Source organism: Saccoglossus kowalevskii, chromosome 21, assembly GCF_978046115.1.
Source record: "Saccoglossus kowalevskii chromosome 21, keSacKowa6.1, whole genome shotgun sequence".
Lineage (NCBI taxonomy): Eukaryota > Metazoa > Hemichordata > Enteropneusta > Harrimaniidae > Saccoglossus > Saccoglossus kowalevskii.
In genome coordinates this window covers 27544422-27561576 of record NC_140661.1, presented here as the reverse complement: position 1 = coordinate 27561576, position 17155 = coordinate 27544422, and the positions used below count along the sequence as shown (strand labels likewise).

Sequence of the window (17155 nt, the reverse complement as noted above, 5' to 3'; positions counted from 1 at the left end):
GTTATTTAATAGTTAAACCAAGAAAACCAGTACTACAATGTAAAACAGGTCTAACGTTATTTAATAGTTAAACCAAGAAACCTGGTACTACAATGTAAAACAGGTATAACGATATTTAATAGTTAAACCAAGAAAACCAGTACTACAATGTAAAACAGGTGTAACGTTATTTAATAGTTAAACCAAGAAACCTGGTACTACAATGTAAAACAGGTATAACGATATTTAATAGTTAAACCAAGAAAACCAGTACTACAATGTAAAACAGGTGTAACGTTATTTTAATAGTTAAACCAAGAAAACCAGTACTACAATGTAAAACAGGTGTAACGTTATTTAATAGTTAAACCAAGAAAACCAGTACTACAATGTAAAACAGGTCTAACGTTATTTAATAGTTAAACCAAGAAACCTGGTACTACAATGTAAAACAGGTATAACGATATTTAATAGTTAAACCAAGAAAACCAGTACTACAATGTAAAACAGGTGTAACGTTATTTAATAGTTAAACCAAGAAAACCAGTACTACAATGTAAAACAGATGTAACATTATTTAATAGTTAAACCAAGAAAACCAGTACTACAATGTAAAACAGATGTAACGTTATTTAATAGTTACTAGTAAGCAAAGTAGACATAGTGCCACAAGTTATGGGTAAAACAGGTGTAACAATATTTAATAGTTAAACCAAGAAAACCAGTACTACAATGTAAAACAGGTGTAACATTATTTAATAGTTAAACCAAGAAAACCAGTACTACAATGTAAAACAGATGTAACGTTATTTAATAGTTACTAGTAAGCAAAGTAGACATAGTGCCACAAGTTATGGGTAAAACAGGTGTAACGTTATTTTAATAGTTAAACCAAGAAAACCAGTACTACAATGTAAAACAGATGTAACGTTATTTAATAGTTACTAGTAAGCAAAGTAGACATAGTGCCACAAGTTATGGGTAAAACAGGTGTAACGATATTTAATAGTTAAACCAAGAAAACCAGTACTACAATGTAAAACAGGTGTAAGAAAGGCATAACATTGGAACTGTTATTTAAAAGTGATAGCAAGGTTATACCAAGAACTAATTTGATATTACTGCATGTGTAATTTTGAAATTTAATAAAATCTGGTGCCAATCATCATGAACAGTATTTTCGCTGTAGGGATAAATCAGTGAAAATAAAATCCAGTGAAAATACCTTTTTCCTCATCAAAATCACTGAAAATATACTCCACACAAAGTTTTTTCAGCAAAAATGAACTCCAGCTAAAATAAAGTATTTTACAGTAGTTTCAGTATAATTGAGGTAAAAACAATTTGTTTATACTTATATGACATATTACTTCAATGTCATTACTGACCAATTTACTTGCAAGTCTGTAACTTTGATAAACTGAATAAAATACATAGAATACAGATAATAAAAAATTGTTTACCATTACCTCAATGTCATTTCAACCAATATTAAAATCAAGAAGGAGTTAATACAATGGCAGATTATCAGTAGCAGGGAGCTACCCTGTGGGTTCATTGCCGACCATTTAAGATCACAAGTGTGATGGACCATAATAATGACAGCAGTAATGACATGCAAATCTTTTATTGATCATTTTATGACGCAAGGTTCATTCATTGTGAAAAACTGGCCATGCGACTTACTCCTTTGAGGGGAATTATATTGCGCAATTGTTATCAAAATAGCCAAATAACTATGATCTGCTGAGCATGTATTCAAATGAAAAAAACTAAAGGTTAGGTGAACTGGAAATAACCGAGGTTGGTCGCGAAAAACCACAAACACAGAGGCAAAAGTTGGTGATGTTTAAGTCTGTTTAATAATGAATGAATATAGAAAAGTGAAGTGACCTGGCTACTTAGCATAAGAATAATGGAGGCCATTCACAACATTGATAAAGCATGAATGACATCACAGCAATTCTTTCAAAACCTCTACATCTCGCAATTGACTCAATTTGTCATTTTCACCTTCCTTGCATCCTCGTCATGGCTTTGACAAAGTACTGCCCTAAAGTAACCCAAAACCATTTATCTGTAATTTATGCACAATTTTTGTTTTATTTGGAGACATCTGAAAAAGGTTTTTATTTTATTCATAGTGAAATTATTTGCTCTATTTATGTCAAAATGTCAGAATAAATGGATCAGTAGGAGTTTTATTTCTTTGAATTTAATGAAATAATATTTTTGGGATTGAAAGTTATTCATCTAATTTCATATAAAGTTTACATTGATTGAATAATATACTCAAAAAGCCAAGCAACAATGAGTGAATAAATTTCCTGAAAATCTCATGGCTAAATCGAGAAATTTTATAGCCAATAGGAAATTTTGTTCACTTTACAGAACATATTAGAGAAACAAAAAATGAAATTACACAAAAAGAAAACAATTGCAAATTTCTGGCAAGAAAAATTATTCTAAAGCATTATTATCTATGAACAATGGATTGTATAGTCTACAGCTATAATATTCTCTATCTTCCTCTCAAATAGACAATAGGTTACATTACATCTCTCTATATTACATCATAGCATGATCAATCAAATATTCGCATATGATTACCGATGTTGCATCTTTTAGAGCATCCTGCACTTGATCTCATTTATTTTCACCCAATCAGCAAAGTTCAATGCAGTTAAAATAAATTTAACATTTGTTACGCAAAGGTTTGTTGATAAGAAATTTCGTGGAGGGGTACTACTACACAAATTCTTTCCCCTTCACTTCTTTTTTGAGCGAGAAATTTTTCACAATAATGTTTGATGTAATTTTTGTTTTTGTGCTCATCTGATGTCTTTTTTTTCTGTAATTTTTCCTAAAGAAATTGTTTCTAAAAATATTGCTTTTGAGATTACATTCTAGTTATATTTGCTACACAAGTCGAGAATGATTGATTGTACAATTTTGTATTCTCACTGGCTCACTGTTTAAAAGTTTAGATTGTAGTAAAGTACAAGTCTCCAGTCTACCAAAAGTTGGATTGCTGACTGTGTGATTAACTCGTTGTCAGCTGAAAAAATCTTTTGTTATCGTTCACACACCGTTCTGAATTTAAAAAAAATGTTAATCACATTCTGTATGGGAAATGCGGTTCAATTGGTCTATAGAACATCAACAAACTGCGTTTTGACCCAAAATTTAGGCATTGGTCACATACATGTAGTACCACTACACTTGAGAGGACCTCAAAGTTTCCCAAAACCACTGGTCAGTTAGACATTATAGAATGGTATACAGACGAGTTCACCTTTGCCAGAGTTTCACATGCATCACTCACACATACTGTGACCAATAGCATATGGTAGTAACTCATCTCAAAACCTAGAAAAGTCTCATTTGGCTGTTGCTGGCCATTAGTAAATATTCAAATAAAGGAATGAGCTTTTAATACTTTAATGCGATAGGGGAGACAAAGCGTTAGTGTTTTTATATGATTTATTAAGTCAAAAACTGTGGGAAAAATGTATATAAATTCAAATACACTGTAGACCAGTGCATATTGTCAGGATAAAGTAACAGTATTCCAAATAAATGAGAATGTGGAAAAAAATGGTCTTACATTTTGGTTGTTAAGGTTATTGTAATTGAGTGTCGTTACCAACATCAACAACGTATTGCAATTATGCGAGTAGACATACTTATAAAGTTTACTTTGACTGGTGTCTTTAATTCCACCACAAAGTAAATTTTGAAAAAAATCATAAGGTTCTGTAGTTATTTTAATTATAATTTGTTTTAAAAACTTTTCATAGGATTCCATTCAGCGGATTTTACTCATACCAGAAAAAAATGATGAAATTAAAACTCATTACCTAATTAATTTAGCATACATGTGTAGATTGAAACTTGACTTTTGAAGAAACAAAATGAAAATTGAAAGAAAAGAAAAAACGACACTTAGAAGTTTATAAACTTGGGTGTAATTATAAACATACTTAAAGTGTGTGGAGACAGAACTTTGAGAGATGGCAATAATTCAGTTTACATGAAGAGTATCACGCACGAGTATTGTGTGAAAGGGCAGACATAGACAACCACACAAGGTGTACTCTAATTCTAATTCTAATTGACATAAACCCCCCTCCCCCCCAATAAAACATTGATGGCACAGTAGAAAATGGTATTCAAAAACCAAGAACTAAAATTAAGTCTTAATTTTCCAGTTCTCACTTACTGCAATTTCTTCTTCATAGTTAGCATTCCTCATCCTTAAAAAAACAAATAACTTTGTTTTTGACAAAAGTTGAATCTGGTATCCCAAAATGATTGACATCAAACACTTAATGACCCCCTTATGAAGGGGTTAGGGGAGCACAAATCTAGGTCAAATTATGACCTCAGCATTTTTTAAAACAAAAATGAACTATAATTAAACTAAAATTATGAAGCCCGCATTTTCTAAATAATGTTAAATATTTGGCAGTAAGGAAGGATGGTAGGGAACAAGTTTAATCAAAACAAAATATTCTTGTTATTCTGATAGCTTACAGATTTTTCAAATATAATTCTCAGTTCTGGAAAATAAAGTCCAGCTGCATGGCTAGACTCATTTCCATAGAAACAAGGATGCTTGATCTTCTTTGCAGAGCCGTGTTGAAATGGTGGCCATTTTGAGAAAAACATTTGAAATCATGCAATACTGGTATCACCCTTAGATTTTTGGGGAGAATCACATATTGAATTCAATTAAATGTTTTCCAAACTACATATAATCAGTCTCAAAAAATGTTCTAAGTATGTTTACCAAAGCATATTATTTCCATGACAACGAAATAAATACCCTTTTGACTATATACATTTACAATGACAACCTCAATTCTGTATAGTGTTCATTTACAACTCTCGCCATTCACGATACAAATTTTCACGGAGTAATTTGATTATTATAAAAACTGTTCTACGTCAATGTAATATTATATTCATATATACTCTTCATATATAAGCTTCAGTATTTTATTGCACATTAGCGAATAATCTTATTTTATATTTCAATCCATCAAATTCTATGTGTATCATATGTCATATTTTGATGTATAATAGTTGGAATTGTACTACATGACAACCAATCCTTCTACACTTTATTTAATTTCAGAAGACTAAGAAATTAAAATATTAAAATATATTAGACATTAATTAATTTTATTTGTTTTCAATTTTATTTATTTAATTATTCATTCATTCATTCAATTATTTTCAATTTCATTCATTTATTTAGATCTCAATGCCCCAGCTCTCATGAGAGAAAGCAACCACATTTCCGCTGATATCCACTACTTGACGTAATGAGAGTACACAGGTTTTTTAACGTGCACTGAGGACATAAACAGAACACGTCCCCATCCAATAGACTGTCATCCTCCCAAATCCAATACAACATGTGTAGTAGTTGAGGCAGAATGTACATCTAAACAGAATAGGAATTCAGGCAGTGTATTTTAACATGAAAGATTGATTTATCTAATTTACAGTTTAGCTGCATTTTATATCAATACCGTAGATTTATTTTGCTTGAGAAAAACATAAACTTAACCAACATGTTTAAAAAACCTGTAGTTTTTTTATATTTTACCACAGTGAACAAAATACCGATACTGCCTAATTTCAATCAGATATATATATATAAAATATATTAAATATAAATTTATCCAATTTACAGTTTAGCAGCATTTTATATTAACAGATTTTTTTCGCTTGAGAAAAGCATAAACTTAACAACCAACATGTTGGTTGTTAAAATGTAATTTGTAATAGTTTACCACGGTAAACAAAGTACTGCCTAATTCTAATCAAATATATATATAAAACATATCAAATATAAATTGTCAAGATTAGAAGAAACAAAATGGTAAAATACATCATGAATTAAATTAAAAAAATAAATATATAAAATAATGAAGAAATTAAAACATAAAACAGGCGGTATTTTATAAAACAAGGGATATTAGTTCCACCATGCCACAAGCTTTTTTAAAAGTCAGGTCATTACTTTTATCAGATAATGGAACGGAAGTATTAGAGGGCAATAAAATCAGGATTGTACTATACACAAAATTGACCCAATGCAGTATGGATCTGAACACATGTCTTCAGTTACAACTCTTTATATTTACAAGGATTCTGAAAACACACCATTACTACTTAAACTTTCTAAAATGAGTGACTTAATTTATAGCGTAAATAGAAAAAGTGGGCAGTTGTAAACATGAACAGTTATTTACTAAAATCTATAGCTATAGTCACCTACCTGGTGTATGCTGGGGTCATTTGGAATTTGTCTTGCACTAGTAGCAAGAGGAGTCCAAGAAATCCACTCCATCAAAGGCAAACAAATTAAAAAATCCTTGAATGATTATCAATCTACAACATATTGGATCAGGTTTCCAAATTACGCAGATAGTAAAAGTTTCCGGTATCAGTGAAAATAAGATCCTGGCATGTATTTGTGTCTGTACAGAGTGGCTGACTGATATACTATCTAGTCGTAAACACTTGGCTGAGCAGGGAGGAAGTCCTATACTGTATAGAGTTTGTGACGTCACAGTAAGCCAATCTGCATGATAAAGCCTCAACCACAGCCTGATAAAAGACTGCGGCATTGACACTCGGATCTACCATGAATCAACATACTAAAACTAAATATCCTTTACAAAAAAACCTTACTTCCGTTCAGTGACAAAGCCATAATGTTAATCCTTTGAAATTCAAATCAGGTGGCCAGCAAAGGTTTTGTCACGCAGTCAGAACAGTGCAACCATGCACATTCGTTTCCTATGCCAAGCTTTTCATTCACACAGTCTACTCAAGAGACGGCAACTCAATAGCGCACCACAGAATCTTTAGTTGAAAAGAAGGAGAAAAAAACATTCCGGATTGAGTGTGATGTTTAAATGGGGGCACTGCCCCAAATCTCGACTTGTACACCAGGGAATACGGGTTAAGTGGGGTATATATGGATTTTTAAGCGAGTTTTTTATAGTTTTAATTATAGCTTGTTTGCCATGCACTTGAAATGTGTTCATTTGCACTTATAAACAGGAAGTGTTCAATTGATTCTGATCATAATCTGTAAATAAAAGGCTAACCACTAAAATCGTTACACTGTGTCACAGTTCACTGATGACAAAGTACAATTTTGAATAGATAATATATCATGGAGGAAACGAAAAAACAATTCAGCAATGAATTTAATTGAAGCATTAATATCAGATTTTTTAAAAATAGTAGCACCTAAATAAAATAAATCTTTATCAAGAGTTGTCTCAATATAGATAACATTTTCTTCCCCATAATAATTCTTAATTTTCAGCCTAAAACTATTATTTTTTTGCTTGTTCCTGAGCATAGACTGTGATAGGAAAAAATTTATTTAAAAAAAAAAAAATTTCCTGGTTATAAAAAATAAACAGTTTTGTCCAATATTTGCAATCACGTGATTAAAAAAAAAAAGTATTAAAATGACGATATTGAGTATACTATTAAAATATGTTCTGGCATAAAACCTGGGTGATGGTTAATGTGTTTGCTTATCGCAGGTAAGTTGTCGGTTCAATCCCATAGTCGGCAGTATAAATCAGAGCACAGTTTGCATTTGCCTTCCAAACATTAAGTTTGGAAGACTGGTTTGCAATTAGCACCAACAAACAAAATAACTTCAGGAAAAACAATGTTCTGAAATGTTTTCTGGCACAAGAATAATTTAAAAAAATTATGTTTATGACCAGACTAATTACAGACAGCTACAACAGCTGGAAAAGGACTCAAAAAGAAACAGAAATTAGTGAAAAGGTACTCAGGCAATGACAGGCATGAAAACAACTAGTATATATTTGTAGCTGCGGGTTAAAATACACCAGTGTTATATCTATTGTTTGGTTCGGAAGTGTCCATTGTGAACTTAATGTTCTTTGAATGTTAAAAATCCCACTTCACTGGATGCTTGTATACAGAGATGTGTCTAAACACGTTTTATTCATCCTGTGCCTCTTTCAAAAAAGTCCAGATGAGTCCAAGAATAGAAGCAAGCTTAGTACATTGTTGGGGCTATTATCTGTGGTGTTTTGTAAAGATCGGAATATTTTTTCACTGCGACAACACCATGTAAAAACACTGCTAAGCCATGCAGATATATGGCGGTTAAAAGTCAGCATACTTTGGTGTGTAGAACACAGCATTTGAATTCAAAGTGTACATATCCGGACAAAGGGTCAATACTGGTCATTGTACTTCAAACTGGAAATCAATGCATTACACTACATATGTCACATCACTTTTTTTAGATGAAATGTTTTTTGTAGAATGTCAAACCCTCCGATTTGTAAACAGATAACCATTTTCCTATTATAATCTGACAATAGTTTGCAAATATAACATCCAAATTTATTTTAGTATCACCAAATTTAAGTTCTCATGTGAACCAATAACAGTAATGTGTTTTTAACCTTTTCACACCAGTTCCCTCTTTTCATCACAAATTCACAAAATAGTTCTGTTTATAGTCTGCACTTTCCTTGAGAAAATTGGAATGAAAAAAATCAAATTTTTTGAGCAAAAACTGAAAATTGACTCAAATTTTGTCTGTTGGTTTCAAAATAAGGGTTCATTTCGGAAATATTGAAGAATAAAAGAAAAAGTGCAGAAAAAGTTGGGCAAGAAAGTCTGGTTGTGAAAAGGTTAAAAATCAAATGAATACAACTAGACTACGTACATTTGGTCAATCTGTGATAGAAATAAAGTAAAATGCTGATTTTGTGCGTGTTCTAAGTACTAGTACATGCACATACATTAACAAAGCATCTGCATAATACACATACTGGTACATGTACAACTAAAAAGCAAATAATAACCAACAATTTTGGAAAAAAATTTAAAATATTTTCCAAAACTGCAGAAATTGTTACAAAATAAAAACATTAAGTCAATATCCTGTAAATGTCAAAGCAAACTGCGGAATAGTTTTTGTCATGAAAAAAAAAATTATGGATCCATCACGTTCAGCACATGTAGCAAGTTTGAATAATAGCTATTCATGGAGCCGGGTCTGGAATGGCTCGACTTAGATCCGGGTCTGGAATGGGCCGCCTTGGATCCGGGTCTGGAATGGCCCGCTTTGGATCCGGGTCTGGAATGGCCCGCTTTGGATCCGGGTCTGGAATGGCCCGCCTTGGATCCGGGTCTGGAATGGCCCGACTTGGATCCGGGTCTGGAATGGCCCGACTTGGATCCGGGTCTGGAATGGCCCGACTTGGATCCGGGTCTGGAATGGCCCGACATGGATCCGGGTCTGGAATGGCCCGACTTGGATCCGGGTCTGGAATGGCCCGACTTGGATCCGGGTCTGGAATGGCCCGACTTGGATCCGGGTCTGGAATGGCCCGACTTGGATCCAGATCTGGAATGCCCTGACTTAGATCTGCAATCTGTAACCCAACATGAGTGATAATAATGTCAACTTTGAAAGAAACTGACCCAGGCAAGCCCAAGAAACTATTGTTTTCAAAAAGTAGGTGGAAACTTCTTTCCCCAAACAATGACAAAAATATTCATTAAAAAAAAGCTAATTAATTAATGTCCTAAAATAAGGAAACCTGTAAAAGAAATATCCAAGAAAGAAGTCCAAAAAATAAAGCTGATGTTGACCATGATGGACAGTCAAATATGATGAATAGCTCTGTTCTGACGACTTTGTAAAATTTTGTGTAAAAATAGTACAAGTACAAAACTTTTGAGGTAATACTACCACCAGTAGGTATGAATATATCCAGGGTACATCCATTTTCATGTTGCTGAGAGGGAGGGAGGGAGGATGTTACTGAACAAATCATGTTATTGATTATTCATGACACCCCCTCTCCACACACACACGCGCACGCACACGCACGCACGCACACAGAGACACACACAGAAAAGGCTACATGACCTAATGGGACACTTTATTTTAACTCCATATCTTTTTAATCAATCAAACTTAACAATTTTCACTAAAATTAATTTTACAAAAGTGCGTTTCTGACCAGACCATGCAGGGTCACTTGTTAGTTTCTCTCAAATCAAACCAAAATAATTTTACAAAATGTGACCGGAGATTGATGCACATTTTCTTTTTAGTTTCTCCTGGATGTAAATTTCTGGCTTCCAGTAACCCGTCACTAGTAACCAGTGGTTACAACAAATCACTTTTATCATCAATGACTAAGACAAATAGAATTTGTTGCAAATGACATCTTTAAGTGTAATATCAAGTGATTAATTATTCATGAAAATGTTAGATTTTGACATAAAAAGTAAACAAATGAGTAAACAAATACTAAAATAGCGACAGACATATTTATAACTGCTGTAGTGTTTCTCAATAATATCTTCATTGCAATAAACTTCTTTGGGATCCACAACAAATCACTAAAGATGTAACAGCAAAGTAACACAGTTAGGCTTGAAAAGGTTTTTATCGTCTGCAATTATCCTAATCTGATATTTGTTCATGTGCTCCATCATATTCTATGATTACGTCATTTCGTAGGTGCTGCTTGGTTGGCCATCATATTTGGTGCAACATTGTTACAGTTTTTAGTTTTGATCAGTTTAGACCAAATGGACACAATTCACTATTAGTAAAGTTTGTCAATATTAAAAACAGAGTAGGAAAAAAATGTGTGTTTATTACAGGAAAGATGAAAAAAATTGTCATGAATTTTATTACATATTAAACAGTTTGACAACTGGCTAAACAATCTGGTAATCGGTTGAGAAAAACAAAGTAGTGTTATTTTTATCTACCATGAAGGAAGGGGTTCATTAAATCCCCTCACAACTAAATGAAAAAAAAAAACAGCGCTTGTTTAAACACAAATTTTCAGCTGATATAATCTTAGTTTTGATGTTGAATGTTAAATATAATCTATTAACTGAGAACATAAAACAAAAGATCTAAAATGCATGGCCCTGCGACAAATATCTCTGAGTGTTGGTGGTTTGGATTTGATATGCAAGCCGTATGTTGGCAGGCACTCTGTGACCCATAACGCAAAGTTGAACAGTAAAATAAACCTTGAGAATTTCACAACATAAAGGTACAACAGAAGATTGAATGTAATAGGTTTGTGGAATATTCCCATCTGTGTGGATAGATTTGCCTGTGGCACTCAACAGCATCTTCAAGATGACGATGGATGGCATGTACACTTCAGTGTGTAGCACGGTGGGATTTGAACCAGATAGCATTTTCTCAGAATTCCCAAGCAGCTGCAGCAGTATTAAATGGTGATGAGGATAAAGAACATTTTTTCCATGGATACTTACTTGCACTATTTACCACAGCAATTATTAAAAACATTTTTGTTTGCCAGATTTTTCTCAAAGGCAACAGACAATTTGTTAAATTGTGATTTTTTTTATATCATATTTTTTTTGTAATAATCCATCCACTGAACATGATGAAATATGGATATGACATGAAAAAATATTGTTATCACCATGGATACCAATTAATGAGAAAATGTTTTTTAGCCATTTTTCATGTGAATTCAAACTAATACTGTAAAATACTTTATTATAGCTGAATTTAATTTTCGCTGTAAACACTTTGTGTGTTTTGTTTGGAATGTATTTCCACTGATTTTTGACGAGTTGAATGTAAAACATAGGAAAAAAGGTATATTTGCTGGATTTTATTTTCACTGAATTATTCCTTCAGCAAAAATAGCGAAAATAAAGTATTTTACAGAAAGTCAATGTAAACCTATGACATAATACATAATTATAATCGATTCCCTCAGTGTTAACATTTCATTGATTTCAACAATAACATTTACCCATATTTATATTTAAAATATGAAAAAAAAAATAATGTACATTACATAGTTCCTATAAATAATTCTGTTTCATGATTATCATTGACCATAAGTCAGATTCAAAAATAAAATAATTCGCACTTGCAAAATACGTCTTGATAACAGAATGTAAAATATTTATAGCTGGAATTAATTCTCACTGAAAAGACATTTTCGCTGCATTGTAGAAAATTTATTTTCACTGGATTTTATTATCACAGATTTCAAAATGGTCACCAGTCGGCAAAATTTGATCATTTAACAAAACAAATAAATTTTTGAATTTTCCATTTCTGTCTACCAACTTATAACATAACAAGTGATTTTCTACAGTGGGTGAAAGAAGTGGATTTTAAACAATTTTTCTCTTTTGTAGTTTAATGTAGATGTACCAAGAATGCAGAGAAGAATATGGTGTTGAGATGCCCTTCGTACTTCAAAATTGACAATCATCAAATGTGTATAGCACATTATGAAATGTATAAATGCCCCCAAAATACTTTCGCATTTGTCAAATCTCACGCAAAGTCGCTACAACACTGACCTTTGATTGTCCTGTTTGCACGTTTAATTTCACATGTAACACAGAATTTGAGTGAATGAATATTTGTCTATTGGTCATTGTATACGAGAGTTAGTTTTCCTAATACCGGTAATTGAAATAATTTAAAACCCAATGCGAATGTCTAGGTGACCTCTAAGCCGGTCACACAATTTTACAGATGTATCAAACCTGTGTATAGTGACCACCCAAGGGACTCCAATGAAAATGGTCTTTATAGACAAGGTGGTCTTTATATGGAGGTTTGATTATTTTTTTAATGATTTGATACTGTTGCAACACATTCATTAGAAAATAAATGACATTGTAAATTAAAAATTGTTGGTCTTTAAAAAAAGTAAAATCTGCGAAAATATTGCTCAAATATACATAGGTTGCTAATACGTTATGCCCTAGGACTGCCTAAAAGTGGTCATTATAGGCAGGTGGTCTTTATACACAGGTTGCTAATACGTTATGCCTTAGGACTGCCTAAAAGTGGTCACTATAGGCAGGTGTCTTTATACACAGGTTACTTATACATTATGCCCTAGGACTGCCTAAAAGTGGTCATTATAGGCAGGTATAGAGGTTGTCCCTAACACCGGTTTGACTGTACTATGTGAACACAAGTTTTTTTCTACATAGCCAGCATAAGACTTATAAACACCGGAGACAAATAAGCGGATTAAAGTGTTGCAGCTATCGATAACACGCAGATATCCCAGTACATGATATACTGCACGTATACATATCGGTGAATTTTGATAACATATCCACAGTTACCCGTCTCTGATAAGAAAATATTTCGAGACGATCAGATAATTATGTTTAATGAACAAGTCAATGAGGAGATCTTGGATTCCAGATTATGGAGATTTGGTCTATTTTTAGTTTTCATATCCTGTATGTGTTTTCAAACTGCTGTTTGTGAGAAATATTATCCATTTTCCGGTATCCTGATGAGAGAATGTCATAAGGATATCAGCATTTGCTATTTTTAGTGTGTGAATTCAATGACATTTTTATTCGTTTATTTGGCCAGAGGTGGGTGAGATGAGAGTAAAAAGCGATTTCAATGTTTGTTGTTTTTATTTCATTTTTTGCACTTGTAAACTTTCATTCAAGGGATGGAGAATGATAAAAATGGGTTGAATGTTCAACAAAGAAATTACGGTTGTTGTGCAAGTTTTAATTATCCGTGGCCTTATTTTGATTCACATTTCAGACTTGTTAACAATGAGGGTGCTATTCCAGAATGACACAGATTACCATCACACCTGCTTTGAATTTTATGCATGTCATAGATGAACTCTATTACTGCACTGCTCATGCTGCCATTTTGTTTTACATTTTGGATTCAAGTTCAGAGCTTTCAACACCGAGGGCGCTCTTACAAAATATGATGTCATAATTTAACACCACAATATCCAAAAATTCATTTGCTTTATATCATGGATTCAAATTTTGGGGTTTTCAACTCTGTCAAGGGCACTGTTCTGAAATATGTCATAGGTTAATGTCGTAATAACTAAAAAATACCTTTTGTCACTTGCTTTACTTTGTGTATTTGAACGTCAATGCGCATTCCACACTGAGGGCGCTGGTCACAATTATGATGTCATGTGTTACTATCATGGACATAATGTTTTGCTCACTAAAACAGCAACATTGCCAGTCAAGCACATTTATAGGATTGTGCCATTCACCTGAATGCAGGCAATATCTGAACTTGAATTTATAATTTATTAGCAATAATATAATGAAAACAAGTGGGATCAACCAATAGATGTTGTTGGCTCTACTACAGGTCTAGTGAAAGCTCATTTCTCTTGAAAATGTCAAATCACCTCTTGGAAAGAACAAGATAATTGCATAACATTGCTTAATTCAGAGATTGATATGAGGCATAGTTGTTAACTTGTATATAACAGTCGCTGTTGCACATCAGAAACTAACCAATCAGAAAGGAAATGATGTACCCACAGTAATAGCTCAATACGGTGTTACAAGCACTCGTACACCTGACCAGCAATTGTGATGTGATGAATAAGACAGAGTCAACACTATGAGGTTATCATTAAAATACCACATAGTGTGCACGAAGGGAGGACGGCAATCGTATATCGACTTACATGTAGCACAAGTCGATGCAACCCCATACTGCCTGAGTATATACTTTGCGGTATTGTCATGATAGTCTTAATATTCATTTTTTATCTGTTTGTAGTGATGATTTAATAAGAGACAACATCAAAAGTTCAATGTAGGATAAAAAACTTAATTCCTTTAGGCCCCCCCCCCCCCCACCACTGAAACTTATTATAAATATTGACCATGGCGTCAGACTACATTCACCATTAAATACAAATTGATAATCGTACAGTAGTATGGCATGGCAGTTGGTTGTCGGGTGGGTGTAAAAAGACTTTACACTCTGACCAAATCATTTTCTCGTCTTGGATGTTTTTCTTCCATTTTCTGTTATTTTTGTCCATGGTTGGATAGAAAAAAAAAAGAGCTACAAATACTTCTAGATTTTTTTGACTTCATTAATAAATAAAAACGTTTTTTGTAGGATGGAAACTTTGAGGTCAAAACCCCCCACCCCCAAACTAAAGCAAATAAGTTTTTTAACAGACATCGATCTTTTGACGTTGTCCCTAATAAATAACAAAAAACGACATCAAAAAACGTTCTGTGTTGTGCTAATATTTGCCTTCAGTGCTGAAACCTCAAATGCTCTAGCCTTTCTGTGTCCAATGTAAACATTGAAAGAAGTTCAAATATCATAGAAATATTGAAATTGAGAATATCAAATATAAGTTATGTTCAAAAATACCTCAAACTTATAATCATTTAAGAAACCAACAAAATAATTTTTCAACCAAAAATATTTGCTAAAATATTACTAAAGACATTAACATGAAATACATGAACTAATTTCAACCAATTCAGACATGACAACTGTAGTTTTTACAAAAAGTCAAATTGTTCACAATTTATTGACAATATACACAACAATACATGTAGATTGATCTGCTGTAGATATCAGAAAAAAACATGAAGACTTCCTGACTTACCAAAAATCTGACATTGACAACTGGTAAATTAACTGAATTATTCAACTCAATTGTCAAAACTATTGTTTATTTTTAACAATTTGAAAATTGGACAATTAACCCTGACAATTGAAATTGAAAATCATGTACAAGCAAGTTCACAGTACACCACTGTTATGATTGACATACAGTACTGGTATATAATAATTTCAATGAAAAATACCAATCTCTGAATATGAATATGCCTTATAAACATTATTTTTCTCAAAAGATGCTTTGGTAAAACATGATACATGCAAAATATCAAGTTGATCGGTTAAAACAGTTATGAAACGTACATGCTCAAAATCCAAGATCAAAATTATTTTCATTTTTCTTATCAAATATCAAGTAAAACTGTTAAAGCACTCAGAAGAATGCCCAACATTTGTGTCATTTCTGCACAATTTCCAAAATGGTGGCCCATCACATGACTGCTCAAAAAATATTTATTTTTCTTTCAAGAGCTTTGGCCATACATATTATATGCAAATATCAAGTTATTAAATACAAGCATTGGGAATATAGTCCTTATTCTGTATTAAATGCAAAGTCCATCACTAGATGATCTAATCTAATAGAGGTCCATCCAAGTTAAATGTACATATATGCCAAGTATCAATTCAAAACAAATAGTCATCAAGAAGAAGTCAAACAGCATTTTTGACCAAAAATGGCAAAAATATAACATACAAAATAATCAAAGCTAATAGGTCAACTCAAGGTACACATACAACAAGCATCAAAACATTGGGAGTAACGTTTTCAAGAAGTTAAAAATAACATTTTTGTCCCCAAAATTACAAAAATATTCCTTAAAAACAGAGAATTGAAGATATCTTCCAAAAATATCAAATCTCATAAAGGTCTACCCAAGGAACATATGTACCAAGTATAAAAGCAATAGACTGTTTTTCAAGTCGTTTGAAAAATCTTGATGTGAGATGAATGACAATCACTTAAACCAACAACTCTTCCTGTCATCTGAATAAAAACAAAAGGGTCCAAACAGACTTGAACCCTAAATATAGTCTCCAAAAATTGAAAAATATCAGGTGCTGATAAAAAATGAGAAAAATATATTTCAATTCGGCTGGTGCTTTTCAAGAAAATGTTGAAAATCTAATTTTCAACCAAAAATGACCAAAACATACCGTCTAAAATAGAACAATAATAATGAAATGAAATCTCAGAACATTCCCAAGAACCAGAAAATATAAAAACAATCCTATTTTCAAGAAAATGGAAACGTAAAAGTTTTGGATGCATCACACTCAGCAGTAACACATACCGGTAACAATATCACGCTAAAACAAATTAAATCCATCTTGCTAAATATTATATTGACAAATTTGTGCTGATCATCAAAAAAGAAGAGACAACAAAATTTGATGATAAATTAATGAAATGAAGAAATCACATACCGGTACCAATGTTTTGCTCAAGATGTTCAGCTGAAGTTGGTTTCCACTGCTAGTACGTACATACCCTCTGAGCATGTGTAACAGAAATGTTGCAGATTATAGTGCCTTAAATACGACATGATCTTGTGAGCTACAACTTAGGATGTGTAGATTAAGTAGTTATTAAACAAAAATCATTAAACGTTAATTGAAAAACTATTTTACAAAAGACATTGTTCAGCAGCACTGTTCTACAAT

General features: G+C 32.5%; 1 protein-coding gene across 2 annotated transcripts in view; it reads right to left on the bottom strand.

The window, feature by feature from the left end:
• The window catches only part of LOC100369652 (uncharacterized), a 67096-nt gene that overhangs the window by 25141 nt on the left and 24800 nt on the right, over positions 1-17155 (bottom strand). Inside the window, exon 1 of one of the 2 annotated variants that reach the window (XM_006813168.3) lies at positions 6272-6468. The exons of the other annotated variant lie outside the window; for it this stretch is intronic. Coding sequence (XP_006813231.1) covers positions 6272-6291 — 20 coding nt within the window. The 5' untranslated portion in view covers positions 6292-6468. Of the gene's footprint in view, positions 1-6271; positions 6469-17155 lie in introns of those variants that run through there. 2 annotated transcript variants of the gene reach the window in all.